The sequence below is a fragment of the Eutrigla gurnardus genome, assembly GCF_963514095.1.
Source record: "Eutrigla gurnardus genome assembly, chromosome: 3".
In the NCBI taxonomy this organism is placed as follows: Eukaryota; Metazoa; Chordata; class Actinopteri; order Perciformes; family Triglidae; genus Eutrigla; species Eutrigla gurnardus.
In genome coordinates this window covers 15,971,808-15,996,838 of record NC_139917.1, presented here as the reverse complement: position 1 = coordinate 15,996,838, position 25,031 = coordinate 15,971,808, and the positions used below count along the sequence as shown (strand labels likewise).

At 43.6% G+C, this 25,031-nt stretch overlaps 3 protein-coding genes across 4 annotated transcripts in view; all 3 read right to left on the bottom strand.

The window, feature by feature from the left end:
* Positions 1-7,614: 7,614 nt before the first annotated feature.
* LOC311011221 (uncharacterized protein) lies at positions 7,615-11,899 on the bottom strand. The gene is made up of 7 exons (XM_084006039.1): positions 10,473-11,899; positions 10,275-10,436; positions 9,779-10,102; positions 9,508-9,687; positions 9,226-9,321; positions 9,104-9,147; positions 7,615-8,512 (listed from the first exon to the last, which is right to left on the bottom strand). Exons 2-7 carry the CDS (start codon positions 10,306-10,308, stop codon positions 8,237-8,239), a joined length of 954 nt encoding a protein of 317 aa, XP_083862165.1. The 5' UTR covers positions 10,309-10,436; positions 10,473-11,899; the 3' UTR covers positions 7,615-8,236.
* A 98-nt stretch (positions 11,900-11,997) lies between these two features.
* Positions 11,998-15,334, bottom strand: LOC311011219 (uncharacterized protein). 2 transcript variants are annotated; one of them, XM_084006036.1, is made up of 5 exons: positions 15,121-15,334; positions 14,542-14,865; positions 14,271-14,450; positions 13,934-14,073; positions 11,998-12,919 (listed from the first exon to the last, which is right to left on the bottom strand). In XM_084006036.1, the coding sequence occupies exons 1-5, from the start codon at positions 15,152-15,154 to the stop codon at positions 12,611-12,613; spliced, it is 987 nt and encodes a 328-aa protein (XP_083862162.1). In that variant the 5' UTR covers positions 15,155-15,334; the 3' UTR covers positions 11,998-12,610. The 2 variants fall into 2 exon arrangements, with proteins under 2 accessions (XP_083862162.1, XP_083862163.1); XM_084006037.1 differs by having other exon boundaries at positions 14,277-14,450.
* Positions 15,335-20,445: 5,111 nt separating this feature from the next.
* The window catches only part of LOC311011220 (zeta-sarcoglycan-like), a 303,588-nt gene continuing 299,002 nt past the window's right edge, over positions 20,446-25,031 (bottom strand). Inside the window, exon 8 of the mRNA XM_084006038.1 lies at positions 20,446-23,613. Coding sequence (XP_083862164.1) covers positions 23,407-23,613 — 207 coding nt within the window. The 3' untranslated portion in view covers positions 20,446-23,406. The remainder of the gene's footprint in view (positions 23,614-25,031) is intronic.

The window sequence follows — 25,031 nt, the reverse complement described above, 5'->3', positions numbered from 1 at the left end:
GCAGTGAGATCACGGCCCATAAAAAATGTTGAACAGATGAGTGAGGAAGAACATGATATATTGAGAGTAATGAAAAGAGTACCATTACACTGTCAAATTGTAAAACGGTGTATATTTGCATGCCTCAAAAATAGTTGCACCATTTTCCCAACTAAAAGCACCACTGCAGTTTGATCTGTAATTCTTCATAAAGCATTTTAAACTAATATCAGACCCGACATTTATAAAAGTCAAATAGATACTTCAAGCCCCTACACACCCATGTTACGGCTGTTTATTTTCACTTCTCACCACAGTTGATGATTGTTGGAGCAGTGGCAAGAGCCAGCCAAGATGGTTTGATGAGTGTTATTTTGTTTCTGCTGGGTTGGTATGGAGTGTATTTTACAAATGAATGGGCTAAAATTGCTGTGTTTTTCTATGGAGTCAGGTGGCTTTGAGGAGAGCCCATTAGTACTAATGCTTTAGAAGGACTCTCTCTGTCGGACCCGACTTGGATCTGTCTTCCTAAGGAAGCATCCTTGACATTGAGAAACACCCTGTGCAAGTGTGTGTGTGTGTGTGTGTGTGTGTGACAGAGAGAGAGAGAGAGAGGGAGAGAGCTGCCTAATCCTTTTTACTTAGCAGCCGAGTGTCATTGACTGTCATTGACAACAGAGCAGATACCCCAGGCCACACTCTTCCCCTGATGGGACACAACAACTGTAACAACAATAACAACGACATCAAGCTGCTTTCGCTCTCTAAACAAGAACATCTACTGGAGGGCATACCCGCTGCCAAGGTGACTTTTGCTGGCTGGGCTGTGTGTGTGTGTGTGTGTGTGTGTGTGTGTGTGTGTGTGTGTGCATGGTAAATTCCCACAAAGAAAATGTTACGAGAGAGTGAAAAACACATATATTGGTTGAAAAGAAATGACCGTATACATCCATTCCTTGATTTGTCTCATGACTTCATCTTCATGACTTTCTACAATACAATGCATTTTTGTAAGTGCTGCAGTCTGCAGACATATAAAAAGTCCTTGCACAACTTCACACTGAGTTACATTTAGTTTACGTTTACTGGCATTCATTAACACAAAGGTGAAGATGTACTCTGGGTTGGACTGCAAGCTGTATGTGAATGGAAGTTGTATGTGCATTGATTATTAAACTATTTTTATTTCAAATGATTGATACACCCTTAAACTATTCAATTATTTCATCTCAAGACGTTTCTTGTTTGTTCCATCAGCTGCTGCACGTTTGACAGGCCTGGCACATGAATTTTCTGGATCATCTCTTGTATCCCGTGAGCATCAGAGACTATCTGGATGGATCTGTCCCCTTATCTATAAGGTCCACCGAGATGGAAAACATGACCTGACGAGCAGATGTCATCCGTCCACCGAAAGCTCAGTCTGTAAAACTGCCAAGCTGCTCCTCATCCTGCCAATGCAAGATCTCCTGTTAACATGATCTGTATGCTTGTGTGAGTCACGATCCTGCATATTAGCTTGAATCTAATGGTTCAGGCTCTTGTCATCTCTGGGCTTGTCAACTGTAACTTCCTCCTTTCAGCCTCCGCTCTTACACTGTAAGACATAACTCACTGCGACTCAAGGTTTAACATCCGTGACAGGTCAGGAGAGTCACATTTAAAGCTGAAAAGAGGCAAACACCGCCCTACAAAGGTCAACTTGGTGAAAGTAAACTAAGAGAAAGACCCAACAAGCGAATAGCATTTAGCTGCTATGTGTGATATGTTGTTATTCAGTTATGACTGTCACACCGGTATGTCAAGTTTGAGTTTTTGTCCTGTCTCCATGTTTGTTTTGTGACTTCCTGGTTTATTTTGGAAATTAACTCTCCTCTCGTTTCAGGTCACTTGCCCTTCCTCATGTGTCACCAGTCTGATTGTTTCCCCTGATTCCTGATTGTGTCCACCTGTTCCCCATTTCCCTCCATGTGTTTATAGTCTGCGTCTCCCTTTTGTCCTGTGCCAGTGTGTCATGTTCCTAGTACAGATCACCAGCTCAAGTCATAGTCAAGCTCAGTCTAGTTCCATAGTTCCTCAAAGGAGTGATTTTTGTTGGCTCTGCCTTTAGTAGTTTGTCTCATAGTCTAGGTTTTTGTTGTTCCTCTAATTCCTCGAAAGAGTGATTTTTGTTGGCTCTGCCTTTAGTAGTTTGTCTCATAGTCTTGGTTGTTAGGTAGTTTCAGTTTAGACCATCCCTCGTCGTGAGGCGCCTTTTGTTTCCCCGGTGTGTCCGGTAAAACTGAAATTAAAGACTAACTGCTTCATCCCGAACTCTGCACTCGAGTCCGCTCATTCAAGTTTTCCCCCTGTGTCAGTACACACTGGCCAGCATGGACTCGGCAGAGCGGGAGCAGCTTACCGCGGCGCTGCGCGTCCAGGCATCCAGGCTCGTGCAGCATGAGGAGCAGGTGACCGCCCTTGGCCAGAGTGTCCAGGGGCTCGCACTCAACCAGGAGGAGTTCAAAGCAGGCGTGATAGCCCAGGTGGGTTGCCTCGGCTCCCAGATGGAACAGATCCTCACCCTCCTCTCCAAGGACGCAGCCGCAGCCGCCACCCAGCCCGCCGTTACTCCGGAGCCCTTCCCCGAAGCCTCACCCGCCCGCACATGCCCCAGGTTGGCCCCCCCGGAACGGTACTCCGGTGACCCTGGACAGAGTAGGTCATTCATTACCGAGTGCGAACTGCATTTTGAATACTCACCCCGTGACTTCCCCACAGAAGGATCTAAAGTCGCCTTTATGATGTCCCATCTCACGGGGAGGGCCCGGGCTTGGGCCACGGCGGAGTGGGCCAGGAGGTCCGAGGTGTGTGATACGCTAGAGAGGTTCACCGGGGCTCTCAGACTCGTCTTCGACCCTGTGGCGACTGATCGGGAGAAGGCCCGGGAACTGAGCAGGCTGAAGCAGGGAGGAGACTCGGTTACTGATTTCGCCATCCGCTTCCGTATCCTGGCGACGGAGAGCGGGTGGAATGACACGGCCTTGTATGATGTCTTCCTGAAGGGCCTCTCAGACCCTATCCAGGATCTGCTGGTCCCGTTGGATCTTCCCCCAGACCTTGACTCCCTCATTGCCCTCGCCATCCGCACGGATAACAGGCTGCAGGAGCGGAAGCAGCGACGCGGGGCTCTCCGGCACGCCGCACCACATCAGCCCCCTCCCGAGCAGCATCTTCGACCCGCTTCCAGACAGCAGGAGGAGCCCATGCAGCTGGGAAGGGCCCGGCTCTCCCAGGTGGAGCGGCAGCGGCGTGCCCAGGAGGGTCGGTGCTATTACTGCGGCACGCAGGGCCACCTCATCGCTGCCTGCCCCGTGAAAGCTGACCTGGTGGTGAGTCATTTCACAGCCATCACCTCCACACCACGTAAATTAACTCCAGTAAGGGTCACGCACCGTCACAGAGATTTTGAGCTGGGAATTTTAATTGACTCGGGGGCGGATGAGAGTCTGATCGACTGGGGGTTAGCTCGGAGACTGGGGCTGCGGGTCGAACAACTAAGTAAGCCTATTAAGGCAAGTGCGCTCAACGGGAGCGCATTGTTTGATATCTCACACATTTCCGAACCAGTAGAGGTTCGCATTGGCGATCATTGGGAACGCATAAGACTCTACCTGATAAACTCTTCTCTGCACTCTCTTATCCTCGGGATCCCGTGGCTGATGCGCCATAACCCAAGCATAAATTGGCGCACCGGGGACATTATTGGGTGGGGGGACGGCTGTAAGGACCATTGTCGGGAGCCACAGCCCGAGAATCAAACAATGAATAGAAGTGTTTCTGCTCACTCTGCCACAGACCCAGAGATCATCAATATGACTGCAGTGCCAGACTGCTATCACCACCTTGCAGAAGTTTTTAGCAAAAGTAAGGCCATGGCTCTTCCACCTCATCGTCCCTGTGACTGCGCCATAGAGCTCCTGCCAGGCTCCACCATCCCCAAGGGCCGTCTTTATTCGGTTTCGGGCCCTGAAAGGCAGGCCATGAAAGACTACATTGAGACCTCACTGAAGGCAGGTCTGATTCGGCCGTCCTCATCCCCGGCCGGTGCTGGGTTCTTTTTTGTGAAGAAAAAGGATGGAACCCTCCGCCCCTGTATTGACTATAGCCCCCTCAACGACATCACCGTTAAAAATAGATATCCCCTTCCCCTCATGTCGTCAGTATTCGACCAGCTTCAGCAAGCACAGATTTTTACCAAATTGGATCTTCGTAATGCTTACCACCTAGTCCGCATTCGGGAAGGGGATGAATGGAAGACGGGGTTTAATACGCCAACCGGCCATTATGAGTACTTGGTCATGCCGTTTGGTCTCACAAACGCCCCAGCGGTGTTTCAGTCAATGATTAATGATGTGTTGAGAGACTTTATTGATCACATTGTTTATGTTTATATCGATGATATCTTGATTTTCTCCCCCGACTTGGAGACTCACAAGAGACATGTCAAACTCGTCCTGCAACGTCTTCTAGAAAATAAATTGTTTGTCAAAGCAGAAAAGAGTGAATTTCATGCCGAAACCGTCTCCTTCCTGGGCTTTATCGTAGCTCCTGGAAAGGTGCAGATGGACCCGGCTAAAGTTAGCGCTGTGGCCGAGTGGCCCACACCTGATAGCCGCAAGAAAGTGCAACAATTTCTGGGTTTTGCTAACTTTTACAGGCGGTTTATCAGAGGCTTCAGCGCAATAGCAGCTCCTCTCTGCAGTCTCACATCCCCGCAGGTGCCATTCCGCTGGTCCGTCGATGCAGACGCAGCTTTCCAGGAGTTAAAGCGACGGTTCACCACAGCGCCTATCCTCCTGCTTCCCGACCCCTCTCGCCAGTTCGTGGTGGAGGTCGACGCCTCCAGTGAGGGGATTGGGGCCATTCTGTCCCAGCGATCGGAGGCTGACAGCAAGCTTCACCCCTGCGCCTTCCTGTCACGACGCCTGACGGCAGCGGAGCGGAACTACGACGTGGGGAATCGAGAGCTGCTGGCCGTGAAGGTGGCACTGGAGGAGTGGCGGCACTGGCTGGAGGGGGCACAACACCCGTTCCTGGTTTGGACAGATCACAAAAACCTGCAGTACATCCGAAAAGCTAAACGGCTGAATCCTCGTCAAGCCTGCTGGTCAATGTTTTTTAACCGTTTTCATTTTGTCCTGTCTTACAGACCGGGGGCCAAAAACACAAAGCCCGATGCCCTGTCCCGTCTTTTCAGCTCCGAGCCCGTGGCCAAGGAACCTGAGCCCATCCTTCCACTTAACTGTGTGGTTGGAGCGGTTACCTGGCCCATAGAAACTACGGTGAAGCAGGCGAATGGTGAGACCCCTCCACCTAGTGGATGCCCCGATAATCGTCTGTTTGTCCCGGTTAGTCTGCGTCCACAGGTGATTCACTGGGCTCACTCGTCTCTGCTCACCTGCCATCCGGGCGTACGTCGGACCATGTTCGCCATCGCGCAGCGGTTCTGGTGGCCGTCCATGGAACCGGAGGTCCGGGAGTACGTTGAGGCGTGTCCAGTCTGTGCCAGAAACAAGACCTCCTCCAGAGCTCGCGCTGGCCTGCTGCAGCCTCTCTCCATCCCATCCCGGCCATGGGTGGAGATCTCCATGGACTTTGTCACGGGGCTCCCGACCTCCAAGGGTAACACTACGGTTTTAACTGTAGTTGACAGATTCTCCAAAATGGCACATTTTATAGCCTTGCCCAAGTTGCCGTCAGCTAAAGAGACTGCAGAGATCATGATGGACAATGTCTTTAGGATCCATGGATTTCCTCGGGACATTGTGTCGGATCGGGGGCCCCAGTTTGCCTCGCGGTTCTGGAAGGAGTTCTGCAAGCTCATCGGCGCCACTGCCAGCCTCACATCAGGTTACCATCCGGAAGCTAACGGCCAGACGGAACGCCTCAATCAACAACTGGAAACCGGCCTCCGGTGCCTGGTGGCACAGAACCCTGCGTCATGGAGCCAACACCTGACATGGGTCGAGTACGCCCATAATTCCCTTCCCACCTCTGCCACCGGTATGTCTCCCTTCAATTGTGTATTTGGATACCAACCCCCGGTCTTTTCGGATTCTGAGCCTGAGGTGTCGGTGCCCTCTGCCCATGCCCTAGTCCGCCGCTGCCGCCGCATCTGGGCTGCTGCACGCCAGACACTAATCCGCCAAAGGGACAGAGTCAAAGGAGCAGCAGACCGCAAGAGGAGACCGGCCCCTGCCTATCAGCCCGGCCAGCGAGTGTGGCTCTCAGCCAAGGATCTGCCGCTGCAGGTGGAATCTCGAAAACTGGCTCCACGCTTCGTCGGCCCATTCCCCATCTCGAGGATCATCAATCCTGCGGCTGTGCGCCTTCGTCTGCCCCGGTCTCTCAGGGTGCATCCCACCTTCCATGTCAGCAAAGTCAAGCCAGTCAAAGAGAGCGTCATGGTGCCAGCGACCAAGCCACCCCCTTCTCCCCGTATGGTCGACGGGGGCCCTGTTTATGCGGTGAAGAGGCTGTTGGCTGTGCGCAATCGAGGTCGGGGCAGGCAGTTCCTCGTGGACTGGCAGGGGTACGGCCCAGAGGAACGACAGTGGGTCCCGGCCAGGTTCATCATGGATCCTGGTCTCATTCGTGACTTTTATAAGGACCACCCGGACATTCCAGGGCCGTCTGGTATTCGGCCTTAGGGGGGGGGTAATGTCACACCGGTATGTCAAGTTTGAGTTTTTGTCCTGTCTCCATGTTTGTTTTGTGACTTCCTGGTTTATTTTGGAAATTAACTCTCCTCTCGTTTCAGGTCACTTGCCCTTCCTCATGTGTCACCAGTCTGATTGTTTCCCCTGATTCCTGATTGTGTCCACCTGTTCCCCATTTCCCTCCATGTGTTTATAGTCTGCGTCTCCCTTTTGTCCTGTGCCAGTGTGTCATGTTCCTAGTACAGATCACCAGCTCACGTCATAGTCAAGCTCAGTCTAGTTCCATAGTTCCTCAAAGGAGTGATTTTTGTTGGCTCTGCCTTTAGTAGTTTGTCTCATAGTCTAGGTTTTTGTTGTTCCTCTAATTCCTCGAAAGAGTGATTTTTGTTGGCAATGCCTTTAGTAGTTTGTCTCATAGTCTAGGTTTTTGTTCCTCTAATTCCTCGAAAGAGTGATTTTTGTTGGCTCTGCCTTTAGTGGTTTATCTCATAGTCTAGGTTTTTGTTTTTCCTCTAGTTCCTCGAAAGAGTGATTTTTGTTGGCTCTGCCTTTTTGTAGTTTATCTCTTAGTCTAGGTTGTTAGGTAGTTTCAGTTTAGACCATCCCTCGTCGTGAGGCGCCTTTTGTTTCCCCGGTGTGTCCGGTAAAACTGAAATTAAAGACTAACTGCTTCATCCCGAACTCTGCACTCGAGTCCGCTCATTCAAGTTTTCCCTCTGTGTCAATGACCAGCAAATTAATGCAGGGCATGTGTATTTAACTCTGTGTATATCCCAGCCTGGAGGCCTCAACGATGTGCACAACACCCAGCAGAGAATGACAGTGGACAACACGTATATCTATTAAATGTACTTAAATTAACTTAAATCTAATTTTCATCAAAAAACTAACTTCACAATTTTTGGAAATGTTGTTTTAATAACTTTACTTCAGTAACAGCGTTCATAGAGAGATGCACAGAAATGCATTTAAAACAAAGAAAGTAAAATGGGTGATATGTCTATGTGCAATGTCCTGCAAGTTGTCTGCTTCAGCTACTAAAAAAAGAGAAAACAAGTGGACTGACAGCGCCTCACGTTCTGATACTAATAGATTTGTGTTGAAAGGGCTAGTTTGAAAGTAGAGCCGTTGTGGGCTGTATAATGTGGCTTCGGGGCAGGAAGTCTTCCTCTATGTGTTCTGATAATACCTCTTCTACTGGCTGCATCCGTTTCTTCTTGACAGCCTTACTAAAAAGGTAGTAGATACTACAGAAAGAATAAGAAATGGAGTGATGTGTATGAAATGCCAGAGATAAATATGTATTTTCAAATAAATATTTTAAATTCCTTTAATTTCTCTGCTGTCCTGCATACTACATCACAAGCAGGCAGATGACAGGAGCATAAGCAATGAGATTATGGATATATAGAGGAGAGGCTGGACCATGTGTACAGATGCTAATTGGTTTGTTTCCTATCCTTGTCTTTCCTGTCTATTGTATAGAACATTATCTTTACATTTCCATAAAAGGGTTAAGGTTAGTATAGTAAAATAAAAAAGTACAATCAAAACAATCAAGACAGCTCCTTTTCTTGCATTTTGACCATGGAAGCTTCCTTCAGGTGTGATTGCTTTTTTGGCAGTTGAGCAACAGAGTACACACCGTGACTTGTGACTGTGTTCTCTGCACACGCCCTCCTGGTAGTGACCTCAAACCTGGAAGCTGAATTTGAATAAATTACTTTTGAATAGCCACCACTCTCAGCTGGTAATACAGTGTAATGGTGGTAAAAATGATTTGGATAAAGGCAGTCTGGGGTCGGGTCTTCATCATGGTCAATGTCCTTGAACTAGAAAAAGGTGAAAAAATAGTTTAACAAAGTTGAGCAAAACTAAAACAAGGTGGTTTAGCACATACAAATGCAATCAATCAAATTTGAGAAAAAAAAAACATTCTTAATTCTACAAAAAGTGGGAAACAATAAAACATTTTTTTTATTTTGTTAAAATAAATCACACACACAACGAATTAACTGCAATTTCTTATTGGAAGTGCATGTCCTATCTCTTATTAAGTAATTTGTATAATAATAATATTAAATAATAATAAGAAAATAATAATAATATAAATGTTATAAAATAAAGTTGAATTTGATAAAACAAATAATAAGAAAATATAAAAATGTTTGTCCACTAGCAGCTTCCTTTTTTACAGGATGTTTTCAAAGACCTGGTATTGTATGTGTTCTTGTGTTTAGCTCAGCACCCCAAAGGAGTCCTCAACAGCATTTAAAGTAGGAAATGAGAAAAGAATGCGAGAGTTGTGAGGTATAATGCCCAAGCCTCATTTGTAAGTACTTCAAGCAGACAGTTTCTGTGGGAGAGCCACAGAAACCCTTCGCCGGTCACACAGACTCAGAACCACATGAAAGAAAACTCACCTCTTGTGTGCCTTCTAGTGGCACATCAGCACTGGACACAACATCTGCAAACGTATAGGATGACATTTATTCACATGTCTGGTGGAGGCTTTAGTGATGTCACCACATATATGCACCCTTACTCAGTTCCTTCCTCATCGTCTTTTTCAGAAGCTTCAGTAAGACCATGAGTATGGTTATTAATGCAACGACACCAACAACCACATACGCCGCACTTCCTGGAAAAGACACAGAAAGAGGAACACAGATAAACAAAGCTTGATCACATCCCATCATACTGTGCACAACCCAGATACTCATACTCTCTGTACTGTTGTATCTTCATTATATGAAACTTGCTAGTAATAATATTAATATGTACATTACAGGTCACTGAAGGAAGTTCAGATGAGGGCACTTCCTACCGGCACCTTGTGTTGCTGATGCAACAGGTGTTGTAGAATGAAAGCTTGCGTGTGATGTCGACAGATCGGTCATAATATCTGAGCTGCTTGAAGATAAAAAGGAGCCGTTTGTGACTGCAAATGAGAGCGTGGAACCAACGGTGACTGGTTTTTGAGTCGTCTTGGGACTGGAGAACTTAACTGAAAATAACACACACAGTCTTTATTCATCAACAGTTTGGACACTTATTACTTTTTGACAAAGGAGTGAGAATTAGCAGCAAAAACTTACCATCTAAAACGTTGAGATTCACATCTATGTACGCATCAGGGCCGACTCTGTCCACTCCGCAATGATATGATCCGGAGTCTGACCTTTGGAGATTAGTGAAGGTAACAAATAACTTGTTTCCTCCGTTAGTTAACTCTATTCTATTCTTATGGTTAGTCTTTTTAAATTCTGCTTTGATGATGATGTCTTTGCATGGACTGACACATAAGTACTTATCATTAATTTTTACAGACAAAATAGTGCCCCAGTCTGAGCATTTGAATGTCGCATTTTCCCCAACACGGCCATTTATGTTGAGAGTCTTCATCTCCACAACAATCAGAGCTGCAAGTGGAAATAAATAAAATCATGTTTGTCATTGTTTTCCTGTCAATGCATGAGTGAATTCAAATGTGCACATTTCTTGAAATATTGATACATTTTATTAATTGTGATCGCAAAACTTCACAAACATATTTTTCAAAAAGCAAACAACTTCAAAAAAACAGAAACTCACCAGAAAGAAGACAAGAATACGTATAGATTTCCATCTTAGTGAAAGAGACGACCAAAGAACTGCAAAGCAAGTGTAGGAATCAGGTCAGTCGGGCCACATAGCAGTCTCTATAAGAGCTATGTCACAGTTCCTCACACACTTTTAATGAAGCCCCTCCCTTTACTTTGATCACACACACACACACACACACACACACACACACACACACACACACACACACAGTGTAAAACCGTGGCAGCCCACAGAATGTGTTTGTTATTTCTAGTTATGTTGGTTAACAAAGTGCAACATCCAGTCAACTATTCAGCGAACTGAGCCTGTGTTTAACAGAGTGGCACAAACATAGAACATACTTGACTACATACATTGAAAACAATACATTATCTACTGTCAGGTTTTATGATTACTTTATTTTGTAATACACTCTTCCAATGTCTCTAAAACAAAAAGAAAAGTTGTGAACACCTAAAGAGACAATACAGCTTCACAACTTACGTGGAGAATACACATTTAATTAAATCCTTTAGAACTAATTGCATTCAGAAATGTGGAACTATTTCAAACCCTCCATCAGTCAGTCCGTTTGTGACACAGTTGTATGGGGTGAGTGTGTTGTGGACTTGGTCTTGGTCCTCTGTGGATGAACATAACATTGGCTCTATGTTTAGTTGTCAATAGTATCTATGATGGGCTGCACGGTGGTGTAGTGGGTAACACTCTCGCCTCACAGCAAGAGTGAGGTTCGATCCCCGGGTCGGCCCAGGGTTCCTTCTGTGTGGAGTTTGCATGTTCTCCCCGTGTAAGTGTGGGTTCTCTCCGGGTTCTCCGGCTTCCTCCCACAGTCCAAAGACATGCAGGATGGGGATAGGTTAATTGGTGACTCTAAATTGCCCGTAGGTGTGAATGTGAGTGTGAATGGTTGTTTGTCTCTACATGTCAGCCCTGTGATAGACTGGCGTCCTGTCCAGGGTGTACCCTGCCTTTGCCCAATGACAGCTGGGATCGGTTCCAGCCCCCCCGCGACCCTGAATACAGGATAAGCAGTAGAAAACCTGGGCGTCGTCCTGGACTCCACTCTCTCCTTCCGGTCTCACATCAGCAACACCACCAAGTCTGCCTTATATCACCTCAGAAACATCTCACGACTCCGGCCCTCTCTCACGCACTCAGTCACAGAAACACTCATCCACGCCTTCATCACCTCCCGCCTGGACTACTGCAATGGTGTCCTGCCTGGACTGCCCGCCAAGGACCTTAGCAGGCTCCAGCGTGTCCAGAACTCAGCTGCCAGGGTTCTAACCAACACCAAGCCCTGGCAGAATATCACTCCCATCCTCCAACAGCTCCACTGGTTGCCAGGCAAGTCACGCATCACCTACAAGATCCTCCTGCTCACCTACAAAGCTCTCCATGGACTCTCACCACAATACCTCAAGGATCTCCTCCACCCCTACACTCAGTCACGTTCCCTGCGGTCCTCTGACGAGGACCTGCTGGCAATACCCCGCACAAGGTTGCGAACATTTGGGGACAGGGCTTTCTCTGCCCATGCCCCTACAAACTGGAATAGTCTCCCACTCCACATCCGCTCTGCCTCATCCCTGCCCATGTTCAAAAAGCACCTCAAAACATTTCTTTGCGCTAAGTCCTTTGATCCCTAACCCCCCCCCCCCCCCCCCCCCCTCCCCACACACACACACACACACTTTTTGTGAAGCGACCTTGAGTACTACGAAAGGCGCTATATAAATCCAAGTTATTATTATTATTCTTATTAAAATGGATGGATGGATGGATGGATAGTATCTATGATAATAATACTGATAATAGTATTAAAATAGAACCAATACTATTTGTTTTTTTCTTATGAAGAAAAACGGTATTACCACTCACATTTCAATGTGGAATCACAAATTAAAGGATGGCAATAAATGAAGCTTGCAAACTGAAGTAAAATACACTTCATTGAAATTAAAGGACCATTCACACAGTAGTCATGTAGAAATGAACAACAAAGACAAACGTGAACAATCAACAAGTAACATTAGTAACCTCAATATGAGTGGTTGGTGGTTGAAGAGAATTAAAGAGGAGGTAAAAGCATTAACTTAAAAGTAATGCTGAACCAGAGAATGAATCACAATATATTGATGATATTATGGATAGAGGAGAGGCTGGTGTACAGATGCTAAATTGTTTATTCCCTTTCCTTCTCTTTCTAGTTCTGTCTAGTTTATGTCACATATCTTTACATTTCTGTACAAAAATTTTAAAAAAGTACAATAAAGACAGCTCATTTTCCTGCATTTTGACCATGGCAGCCTCCTTCAGGTTTCCTATGGTAGTTGAGCTAGGGAATAGAGACAGTCATTTTCATTGCTTTCCCATTGATTTCGGTTAGATTGTCCAGTGAGTTCAATTTGCTTTTTGGGCAGTTGAGCAACAGAGTACACCAAGTCACTGGTGTTCTCTGCACACGCCCCCCTGGAAGTGACCTCACACCTGGAAGCTGAATTTGGTTTAACAACTTTTGAATAGCCACCACTCTCAGCTGCTAATTCAGTGCAATGGTGGTAAGAATAATTTGCATAAACGCTCTCTGTGTCAATCGGGTCTTCAGCTCTTATTTCATCAGGTTCAATGTCCTTGAAATAGAAAAAGGTGAGAGAGAAAAATACAGTTAAACTAACTTCAGCAAAACTAAAACAAGGTGGTTTAGCACAAAGAAATGCAATCAATCAAATTTGAGAAAAAAAAACAATCTTAATTCTACAAAAAGTGGGAAACAATACAACAATTTAAAGAAAATTCCACAAAAACAACATATTAAAGGTGATTTCTTATTGAAGGTGTAAGTCTGATCTCTGATTAAAGTCAGCCCTGCTTAAGAATCTGTTTTAGTAAAAGCACGGCCGCCCTGATTACACATTCTTGATGCCATCTCCATGTTGAAGATGACTACTGCTCTTCTGCTGCTTTTGAAGTGATAATAGAAACAAGTTGTTATCCTGACCTGTGTAACTGCAGTTGCTGGGCTGATACGATAACTTCTGGTGAGTTTGTGGGGAACTTAGTGACATCCAGTTTGAATGTCAGAAAGATAATTGTCTGGGTTATCAAGATGGAAACTCTTGCTGAGATCAATAGAAGAATAAAGCTGTGTGTTATCGCCATGGCAATGAAACACAATATTGTATACTGGTTTTGTCAACACAAAGTTGCCTTGATATGGCAGACCAGCGTTATGAGCTGAAAACAGACCTGATCCTCTCATTTCTCTGCAGCTCTTCTGTCAGAATGTTATGCTTTGCTTTGTGTCCAAATGATGATACAAGTCCTCATATAATCCTGCTGCATCTATGTTCTTCTCTCTTTTGTTGTTATAATATTAATATAAATGTCCATGCTCCTTGGTGATGTTGGGACTTTGAAAATGTATTGAGGGTGTTCCAGTCCTGCTCGATGTGTAAAGTGTCCTGAGATAACTTTTGTTGTGATATGACACTATGTATAAACGGCATTTAAAGTAGGAAATGAGAAAAGAATGCGAGAGCTGTGAGGGAAAATGCCTGAGCCTCATTTGTAAGTACTTCAAGCAAGCTAATAGCCAAGAGAAACCCTTCGCCGGTCACACAGACTCAGAACCAAAGAAAACTCACGTCTTGTGTGCCTTCCAGTGGCACATCAGCACTGGACACAACATTCAGTTCCTTCCTCACCGTCTTTCTCAGAAGCTTCAGTAAGACCATGAGTATGGCTATTAATGCAACGACACCAACAACCAAATACGGCACACTTCCTGGAAAAGACACAGAAAGAGGAAGACAGATAAACAAAGCTTGATCACATCCCATCATACTGTGCACAACCCAGAAACTCATATTGTCTGTACTGTTGTATCTTCATTATAATAAACTTGCTAGCAATAACATTAATATGTACATTACAGGTCACTGAATAAGTAATTTAGGAAGTTCAGATGAGGGCACTTCCTACCGGCACCTTGTGTTGCTGATGCAACAGGTGTTGTAGAATGAAAGCTTGTGTGTGATGTCGACAGATCGGTCATAATATCTGAGCTGCTTGAAGACAAAAAGGAGCCGTTTCTGACTGCAAATGAGAGCGTGGAACCAACGGTGACTGGTTTTTGAGTCGTCTTGGGACTGGAGAACTTAACTGAAAATAACACACACAGTCTTCATTCATCAACAATTTGGACACTTATTACTTTTTGACAAAGGAGTGAGAATTAGCAGCAAAAACTTACCATCTAAAACGATGAGATTCACATCTATGTACGCATCAGGGCCGAATCTTTCCACTCCGCAATGATATGATCCGGAGTCTGACATTTGGAGATTAGTGATGGTAACAAATAACTCGTTTCCTCCGTTAGTTAACTCTATTCTATTCTTATGTGTAGTATTTTTAAATGCTGCTTTGATGATGATGTCTTTGCATGGACTGACACAAAAGTACTTATCATTAGTTTTTACACTTCTAAAAGTGCCCCAGTCTGAGCATTTGAATGTCACATTTCCCCCAACACGGCCATTTATGTTGAGAGTCTTCATCTCCACAACAATCAGAGCTGCAAGTGGAAATAAATAAAATCATGTTTGTCATTGTTTTCCTGTCAATGCATGAGTGAATTAAAATGTGCACATTTCTTGTAATATTTGTACATTTTATTAATTGTGCAAAACTTCACAATTTTTTTTCAGAAAGCAAACAACTTCAAACAAGCTAATAAAAAAACAAAAAAATATAATCTAACAGCTACAGCATGTACACACGAGCTACAATAGGTGCAAACATGGAGAATACAGGAAAAACAGAAACTCACCAGAAAGAAGACAAGAGTACGCAAAGATTTCCATCTTAGTGAAAGAGACGACCAAAGAACTGCAAAGCAAGTGTAGGAATCAGGTCAGTCGGACCACATAGCAGTCTCTATAAGTACTATGTCACAGTTCCTCACACACTTTTAATGAAGCCCCTCCCTTTACTGTGATCACACACACACACACACACACACACACACACACACACGCACACGCACACACACACACACATGCACACACACGACCACACACACACACATGCACGCACACGGTGTAAAACCGTGGCAGCACACAAAATGAAAAGCCACATTCAACAGCAGGAGTTTAGCAATGGACAACAGTGAAGTCAAAAGTCAAAAGTGAAAGTGAACAATCAACAAGTAACATAAGGTTGTTGGTGGTCGAAGACAATAAAAAGCGGAACTTAACTGACACACATGAAGGATGAAGCAGCTATGCATGTTTCCTGTGTTAACAGCTGAGGTTAATAGTGTCCCACAGCTGACAATTCATATAATAAGACCTAAGACATACACTTCTCTATTTTCTCACACTTGTGTCACACACTGATCGATTCCCTTTTTTTTTAGATAAAAAGGACACTAAAGAATATGACTTTACCTAATTTTCTTTATTGAAAATTCTGTCTACTAGACTTTGACCTTCTTGGAAAACTTTTAAAGAGCTTGACTACATTATTTAACATTGCAAACACAGCATGCATGTTACTTGTCTTTATCCTGCCGATGGTGCAGTGACACGCTGGGGATCATGTAAGACAGTAGGAAGAAACAATTCATCGACTTCCCAGCAGCTCTGTGTGTTTTCTTTTTCTTCATGGCTGTAAGTCGCTTTGGACAAAAGTGTCTGCTAAATGCCGTAGCCTAAATGCAAATGTAAATGTAAATGGCTGAACAGATTTTTCACCCACATCTGCACGTCAGCCTAAGTATAGGACATGGACTGTAACATCCTGCGGATGCAGTAGTAGATCACACAGATCATCAGGACATTTTAAACTAGTATCTCCTCTTCAGTGAAATCCCTCAGGAGTACTGTCCTCATCTACAAGGCTGGGTTTATGGAGTCACAACAAGATGATAGTTTTAAGGAACAAAATCCATTTATTAATTAAATAATGCATGTCATTGCACAGAGAAAACAGCTTCTAAACGTGTTTTCACCATAGAGGAAGACAAACAGGCCTGCGTTGGGGAGCTATAACACATTTCTTCTCTGCATTTACGAGACCACCTTGGGACACTTTTTCCTTTATTGCTTCGGTTAGCCAGTTTGTACTCTGCTCTGCTTTATGACACTATGCTAGCAGGTACGAAGGATTAGAGGAGTTGATCGAGGCAGCTCACGACTGATGCCAGCCCTCACAACGTCGACTGATAATTCAGTTACTCACTCTTCAACCTATTTCACAAGCCTCCTCTGGTTACCAAATGACCAAAAAAATGTGTCGGCCATTCATGGAAACACGAGCACCTTATCTCACCTCCACCATCATCCATCCTCTTTCTATTTTCGTCTTGTCTCTCCCCTCCTTTCTTCTCTCATACATAGTGATTAACCGAACGGTTCTCCTCCCCTCGGTAATGTGTCTCAACAAGCAACGAGGAAATGAGAGAATATTATCTCCCTCTTCTGCTGGCTTTGACAGCGCTCCTCGTTCAAATACACACTTTCATCATCCATTCGACAATGCTGGGCCTCTGCTTGTGTGTGTGTGTGTGTGTGTGTGTGTGTGTGTGTGTGTGTGTGTGTGTGTGTGTGTCATAGATAAGGAAAGGGTTGTCAGGGCAGCTGATGTGAATGCTGCCATTTGACACTGCAACACAATGAGTCAACCACTGTCCCACGGTAACACTCTGGACAATGTGTCTGTTTATCGATAATGATCATTTGGACTGTATATCCTCCAACACTGTGGACGTGTATGATCGTGCTAACTGCAGCGAAATCAGCAAGGCACCTGAAGTCCACTCTTGTTTTTCAGGTAAACAAGTTAGGACACAAGGTGATGCCCGAGTGGCCGGTTGTGGTCGGAGCTCTGTGCGTCCTTGTTTCATGAGCGGCAAATGAAACCTGGATGAGAACATTTGAATCCACTCAAAGCCACTCGACACCCTCGTGCTCCCTGAAGATCCATTTCTGATGATTGTCCTTAAAGTGATGGTTTGTAGTGAAATTAACCCTAGGTCATTTCCACCATGACATCCAGCCAAACACCCCCTCGGAAGCATTTTTAGTGATGGTCAGCATTAGTCAAGATAGGGCTATCAGCCGAATGGCTTAGTACTAGCGCGATGGTACATCTTGATTATCTCGTAAATTACCCCACTAATAATGCATGGAATGTTACCAAACTTCTGCAGTAGTACACATAGGGTCTGTACTCACAAAACGAGGCATTTGAAAGCTTGTATTATCAGGTCAACACATTTTTATAAATGCTTGTATTATCAGGTCAACACATTTTTATAAATGCTTGTATTATCAGGTTAACAAGTGTTGACAAGTGTTGACCTGATAATACAAGCATTTATAAAAATGTGTTGACCTGATAATACAAGCATTTATAAAAAATTCAGCGAAACGTTTTCATACTCTTGCGTGAAACTCGCGTCACGGTATCGGCTGGGTAAACACGGAAGTAGCGTCTACGCTGCGGTAGCATTAGCAGCCGAGGATAGAAGCTATCAGGCAAGTGCTTTTAAATAAACTCCTGGTGTACTTACAAGCTTTCAAATGCCTCGTTTTGTGAGTACAGACCCTATGTGTACTACTGCAGAAGTTTGGTAACATTCCATGCATTATTAGTGGGGTAATTTACGAGATATACCCCCAGTACCATAGCGCTAGTACTAAGCCATTCGGCTGATAGTGGCTATCTTGACCAATGCTGACCATCGCTAAAAATGCTTCTGAGGGGGTATTTGGCTGGATGTCATGGTGGAAATTACCTAGGGTTCATTTCACTCCGAACCATCACTTTAAACACTCTCTCTCCTATCTAACCTTTTTATGTTTGATGGTTGTCAACATAGGTTAATTATGCTCTCCTTTTTTCTTAAAAGATAAATATGTATTTTACACCGTTAAAGTGATTTTCACATTAAGTAAGTAAGTCTCCTACTTGATAAGTCACCTGTCAATATATTGAATATTCAAGGTCGTTTTAGTCATTTGATTCAGTATGTATTTGTTGATTATCATTTATGCAGATACTTTTGGTCTAACCTGTCCAGGTATCTGTTTACATAACCACCAAGAGCAATACAGATATGGTATGGTTTTCCTTTTGTGAGTCTGTGTGAGTCATCATGGTGAAACGTGGTCCTGCAGACACCTACTCTATGATGAACTACCACCGAGGTGGTTTGAGGACTTTGCCAGACGTTTGTATTTCTGTCTGTTGACAGATTTTGTCACTGTGATCACACTGCAGATGTCATGAGACTTTACGTGTTTGTAGTTGAGATCAAAATGAAGGGTGAGTTTGAAGATGGGTGGGGTCTGACCAAGGGCGGCAAAAGTCACTGGCCCTCCCCACTTTACATCCCTGGTCTGCTTTGGCATCATGATGGGTGTGATCCCTTTGCAAGATGGTCTCTGGCTCTGTTATGCAGCTGGATTGTCACCAGCTGCCCTACAGACCTCACTGCCAGTCAATTAGCTTTTAAAAAAGCTTTGCTTCAGAAGGTTTAGGGCTTCTTGCATGTTAATAAACCATCATAGCGTCTTTAACCACCCAGCTAACTAAGAAATTCAGTTCAGTCTCATTTGTTTGAGCTGACTTGATGAATGAGCTCCCCATGGACTTTGCAGCAAATAAATTTAAGATATTACAAATGGATGCTGTGTTTCTTATCCAATTTGCCAATTCATTGGTTTTAAAATCCACAAGATTGAATGTGCAAATTAGATTCAGTGGGTACAATCAAAACTCCCAGTGTCTATAGTTGCATGGGAGACTCAATGGGTTTTACTTAATTTAACATCAGTAGGTAGGGCTGACTTTTGGTCACGACTATTGATATCGTACGTTTTGTCACTCGTTTGTCATTCGTTTCTCAGGGTGAACATGTGCTCCTCAAAAGAAAACTATACTTTAAGACACTTGAAGACGTTTTTCTTACTAACATCTATCTATGTCTCAAAATAAGCTGTCACAGTAGAGCCATAGTTTGGGAGAAAAAACAACATACTAATAATAGCTCCACCTGGAATGGATAAAGACACCACAACTGGTAACGTGTAGGAACTGTAGGAACTCGGAAAAAATAGGTTTGAACATTTTAAATTAACGATGTAAAATGAACTGAGGACAGAGAAGGTCTGCGTGCTACAGAAGAGGGGAGATACTGCTTGTGCTCACTTTTATACAGTTATCCCATTACAGTCAACAGGCTTATGGGTCAATGGGCACATTTGAAATGACCATAAAATAAAGTGCTGGCCACTGAGTGCCCTTTATTTAAGTTTATCCCCGTGTGTGAATTTCTCAACCATTTTACGTTTTAGGGTTGATAACATCCGAAAGCTGCATGAGAAGGAAGGGGGTTGTGTGCTGCTGTGAATCATCCATCAAGTTAAGACTGCTGCAGCCAAACAACAATAAGCTAAGTTGAAGCTTGTTATTGAGAATATGAGCAGAATAAACCAGCCTATTCAGACAGATTTTACTGCACTTAGTGCTAGCTAATCTTCAAAAAAATGCACAGTTGAACCAGGCAGGCAGGAAGGCTGATGAGTCACAGTAGGTGAGATGATGATCTGGCAATGAGTGTGTGGAGAACCGGAGATGTACTGCGGAGTTGAGGAGTTGATGGAAAGCAGCTGTGCAGACTGGACAGGTGAGGTGAATGAGCAATAATCAGGGGAGAGCCAGGAAGGGAGGCACAGAGAGAGAGAGAGAGAGAGAGAGAGAGAGAGAGAGAGAGAGAGAGAGAGAGAGAGAGTGCCAGGAATACAGGGAAGGGGGAGACAGCTGGAAACTACACGGCCTATTTTTATTTTATTTTATTTAAAACTGTGTGGAGGAGGACACATTGAGTCAGTAGCAACAGATTTGTAATTAAGACAGTTCATAGTAAAACCTTAATCTATTACTTATTATGTTTTGTCTTGTGTCAGGATATCTCTCTAAAGCAACAGTACATTGAAATGAAAATAAATCATATGAAATAATGTAGAGCTGTCAGCAACATGTAAAATTGATTTAGGATAGAATCATCAGGTGACAAAGAAACATGGAAGTGATAATGACAAATTTCACAGAAGACTCCAGAGATTCTCTTTAAAAACAATATTTTATTTTGTCTTTTATTGGTATTGTTATATACATGGCATAATTTGTGCTTTTTTATTATCAAGAATAAAACCATAAGGGAACACATCAGAAAATTAAACTTTAACCAGGATCGAGTTGTCCTTTTTTTCAGCTGAATATACTGAGAGTTCTACAAAACCAGGAGAGAAGGGGAGGGAAAAGACAGAAAACCAAATAGCTAGATAGGTAGATTGATAAATATAGTTTTTCCAGAGACATTGCAGATGGTCCACTGAGGGTAGTGTGAACGTTCAGACTGTGATGTGCTTTTACCAACAGCAGCAAAGGCACCTGTGTATCACTTTTGTTGTTTAAAAAAAAAAAAAGTACGCCTCAGGGCCTTCATCCAGTTGAGTTCATACACATAACTAAACTAAATGCATCCACTATTCCTTCCATGGGGACCACACAAATCAACTGATTTCCAGACATTGCAGAGGTTGGGTGCTAGGTTAACTGGCCCAAGGCCATTCACTCTGACTCCCCCCATCTGACACTGATTTAATACATCAAAAATAATCCCCAAAGTCATATTTTGGACCTTCTTGACTTTTCTTGCTTAGGTTGCAGAACCTTTTGAAACGGGGCATAGTGTGAGAGCCAAGGGACATTTTTCCTGATATTTGAGTTGGAATGGCCAAAGGATATTAAAGGTGCAACATGTAGTACCGGGCCACCTGCTTCAAAGTAGGGGGCAGCATTTCACTCCTACCATTGGGTTCATACAATCCAAATTTACAGTCACCAGTTAAAAGAAATACACACAATTTAACCAAGCTAATGAAATTCTGAGAAACCGATAAAATGACATGTGACTTTGGCCAATATGTTAGTGTGTTCACTCTGACACAAGTCAGGGCTGTACGGTATGTGTAATGTTACACTTTGATAGTTTATTTACTTGCTTAGAAGAGACAAGGGAACGACTTTGATTCTGTCCTCCCCGACAGGCGAGGGTGTAGTTTTCTGGTTTTTGCCACTTTTAATTTGATCCAATAAACAAACTACAACACCCACTGACCATTGATGTATTTTTGACATGCCCTCGACCAAGCTCCACTTCTTCATTCTCTGGATGAGGCGCTACCGCGACACACTATCGCCTCTCAAGGAACAAGTGGTATTACAAGAAAGTAGGGCCAGGGCTAGTTTGTTAGCATGCTCATTCTCTACAAGAAAATACATCTTTGTCATAATGTCAACACTGTCACCTCTTCACATTCTATGATTTTGTAATGTTAGTTTATTTTTTAAATAAAATTCTGGCCATATCTTACACATTGCACCTTTAAAGAGTGAAGAAATAACATTGAGTCATGTCATTTGATGAGTGACGGTTAAAAAATAAGACAATAGGGAAATGTAACTGCTGGGCGGAAATATTCCTCAATGTCAGAGAAGATCGACATGACTGAGAAGGAAGAGGGCTTGATAACTCGAGCAGAAAGGTCATGCAAAAAGAGTGAAAAAAGGTCTGACTGTCAAGGAACACAGGATGAAGATGTATAATTCTCCATAAAAAAATCAAAATAGGTCTGGTTGTGTCCAGACTGCTGCCTCTACCTGCCAGGTTTGACCCCATACCATAAACTAGTCGCTGTGCTGTAGCACCTAACTGAACCTTAATTAAACACTCCCGTTCCTCTTCTTGTTCCATTTATTTCTCTCTCTAACGAGAAAGCATCATATGCAGAGACAGAATGACTCCAGGCTGTGAGGGGAAGAAACGTTGCATCTGGTACCGATGGCCGCAAACATGTTTTCACTAGACCACTGGAAGAAAAGCAGATAGAACATATCTTCTGTTTTTTTTTTTTTTTCAACCAGACCGCTAGAAGAGGATGGATGTTTCTTTACTCGTCCAGTGCATGTAGGTGCAGAGACGGAACAAAACAACTCGAGCATGGAGGAAGGATAAAACAGAGCAGCAGCAAAATATGTAAAGATAAAGGATTATAAGGATGTTGAAAGAAAAACACCAGGATGCAAAGGGAATAAAAAGCAAAATGGTATCTGAATAAAAGACAAATAAATTGATAAAAAAAAAATAGAAAATATGTGTGTGTGTGTGGGGGGTGTAAATGCAAGGTTGAAGCACAATTATTTGCATTAGTTATCCTATAAAAAAAGAAAGTGTCAGAGAGCATAATCATTATCAGTTGCAGATTAATGTAGAAGGGTCACACGTCAACGTTTGGGTTGAAAGACTTGAGGGGGAGGAGGGGGAAGGCCTTTCTGGTATAGATTGGTCCGTTAGCTAGCCTTAGCTTCCCACTAGACTAAACCGTTGTCTGATTTATGTTAAGCCAAAGTCCACACTGATGTCTGTTAGCCAACCGAGTCTTTGTCCATGTCCCTGCTGGCGTGTATGCAGTCCATCATCTTATCTGCTTATCCTAACAACAGCAGGAGCGTTTTGGTCATAGAGTGAACACACAACTCACATTTTTTCATACGAGAGTTAACCGTTCTCGGGAAACCCTTAAATGTAATCCTTGTGGCTTTCAGAAACCGTCATGGCAGCAATTCAACAAAAGCAAAGACGGTCCTCGAGAGCCCCAGAGTGAGACTGTCCATCCATCTTCTTGACTGGCATTAGCAACTGACCAATCCATATTAATTTGGTCGGTGAGCTGGCAATAGCTTCTCATCGAGGTCTAGTCCATGTTGATTCAGTCCTGTAACTGGCATTAGTGTCACTCCGAGCCACAGCCCATGTTAGTTTGGTCTGTTAGCAAGCCGTAGCTTTCTTCCAAGCTGTAATCCCTAGAATTCGATTGGTTAACAGACATGAACTTCTCGCCATGCCACTATCCATGTTGCTTCTTCTGTTAGCTGGCATTAGGTTCCCACCAAGCCATGATCCAAGTGGATTCAGTCAGTTGGCCAGTGTTAGCTTCAAACTCTAATCGTCCATAGGTCCCGGGTGTCTGTCCACCTCCCACTTTCAGCTCCACAGACAAAAGTTACTGGTGGTTTGGCAGGTGGAGCCTTTCTCAGCCGGGGACAGGTAGAGCTTGCCATTAGCGCAGGCACAAAGCTCGTACACAGTCTGTTTGGTGTAGGTTGTGCCCGCCGGCGCCCCCTCCAGGGGATCCACAGCACTGCCGAGGGGAATGTTGCCCAGTCTGATGGTCCCGGCGTCTAAAAAGATCTGTGGAAATAAAAGAAAAGTTATTTAGAAAACTTGGAGAACAAAAGAAAGAAAAGAAAGAAGAACAACAATAAAATAATACATAAAACATGAAAATGGCGACAGAGAAGTTGATGTTACTGCTCTAGGACTCAGTTCACATAGATCGTCTTGGTGCCTAAAATACAAATAGAAAAAAAGAGTCTGGAAAGTTACATTTTCAGAAAAAAAGAAAGAAAAGAAACCGGGGTTGTGGATACAGAGGAAGAGAGAGCACATTGCCGTAGGGGATGACTATACTCTGTGGTCGACTAGGGTTGTCATCAAGAAAGATCTACAGAGACAGAGAGGGAATTTCTATTTAGAACGGATCTCTTTTGATGAAGGGGCAGAGTGGGAGTGAAGGAGGCAGAGGGCATGATAGGTGGAGAGAAAAGGAAGACAAAGAAACAGACAGACACAAGACAAAGCATGCAGCAATAAATAGAAAAATACACAATGCAAAACTTATTTGCTGCAATATCATATTTTATTATGTTTCCCTCCACAACTAAAACATCTGTCAAATGATGACACCGGCACATTTGAAAAAGCGGTTTACATTTTTGGGGATACTTTCCTTGAAACAAATAGCTGCATTTAAGCAAAAGGAAGAAAAAGAAGACAACATCTTCAAAATAAAATCAAGCAGCTTCGTGGAATCAATATATCATCATTATAAACACTTGATATAAGACACGTATGGTATCAAGTAAAGTTATCTCTTTGGTCATTGGTTTCGAGTGCAGCTTTTACAGACCTGGTGCCAAAATATTGTGCAAAAACAACCTGCAAAGAGGTTTTCTTAAATTATTTCCAATGAAACTAGAACCTCACTTGGAGGCGTTTCAATCACTTTGGGCTGAAGGGTGTTAGTTTGGGAACAGCTGCCACTGAATCACTAATGTGATGATATTTACCAGATATTGACATTATTCAGTAAAATCAAAAGAATGTTTTAAGACCATTAAACGATTCGGCTAATGTGTTTAAACAGGCGGACGATCAGTGGAGGCCCACAGCTGTGGAGTGATGGGAAGACGAGAAGTATTCAGAAGGGAATGGATACTAAAAACTAAAATTACAGTCTGTCAATGAGAATAAGAGACTGTCCAATAAAAAGACAGCCAACTAAATGAAAGAGAGAGAATAATAATTAGAGAGAGAAAGCTATTTTCCCATTTTTCAAAGACCAGAACTTCTCTTTTCCTCTGTCTCTACCCCCCATCCCTCCAGACCCTTACTTCTACCTTGCATTCCTTCAAACCACTCCTCTTATCTTCACACTGATAGAAGCTGCGATTCAAATGAGAATTATTACACAATCTTGGTTTCTATTGACTGCTATGCCTGCTTATTTATTTACCCTACAATCTTCAATGTCCGTGTAAGCACTGCTC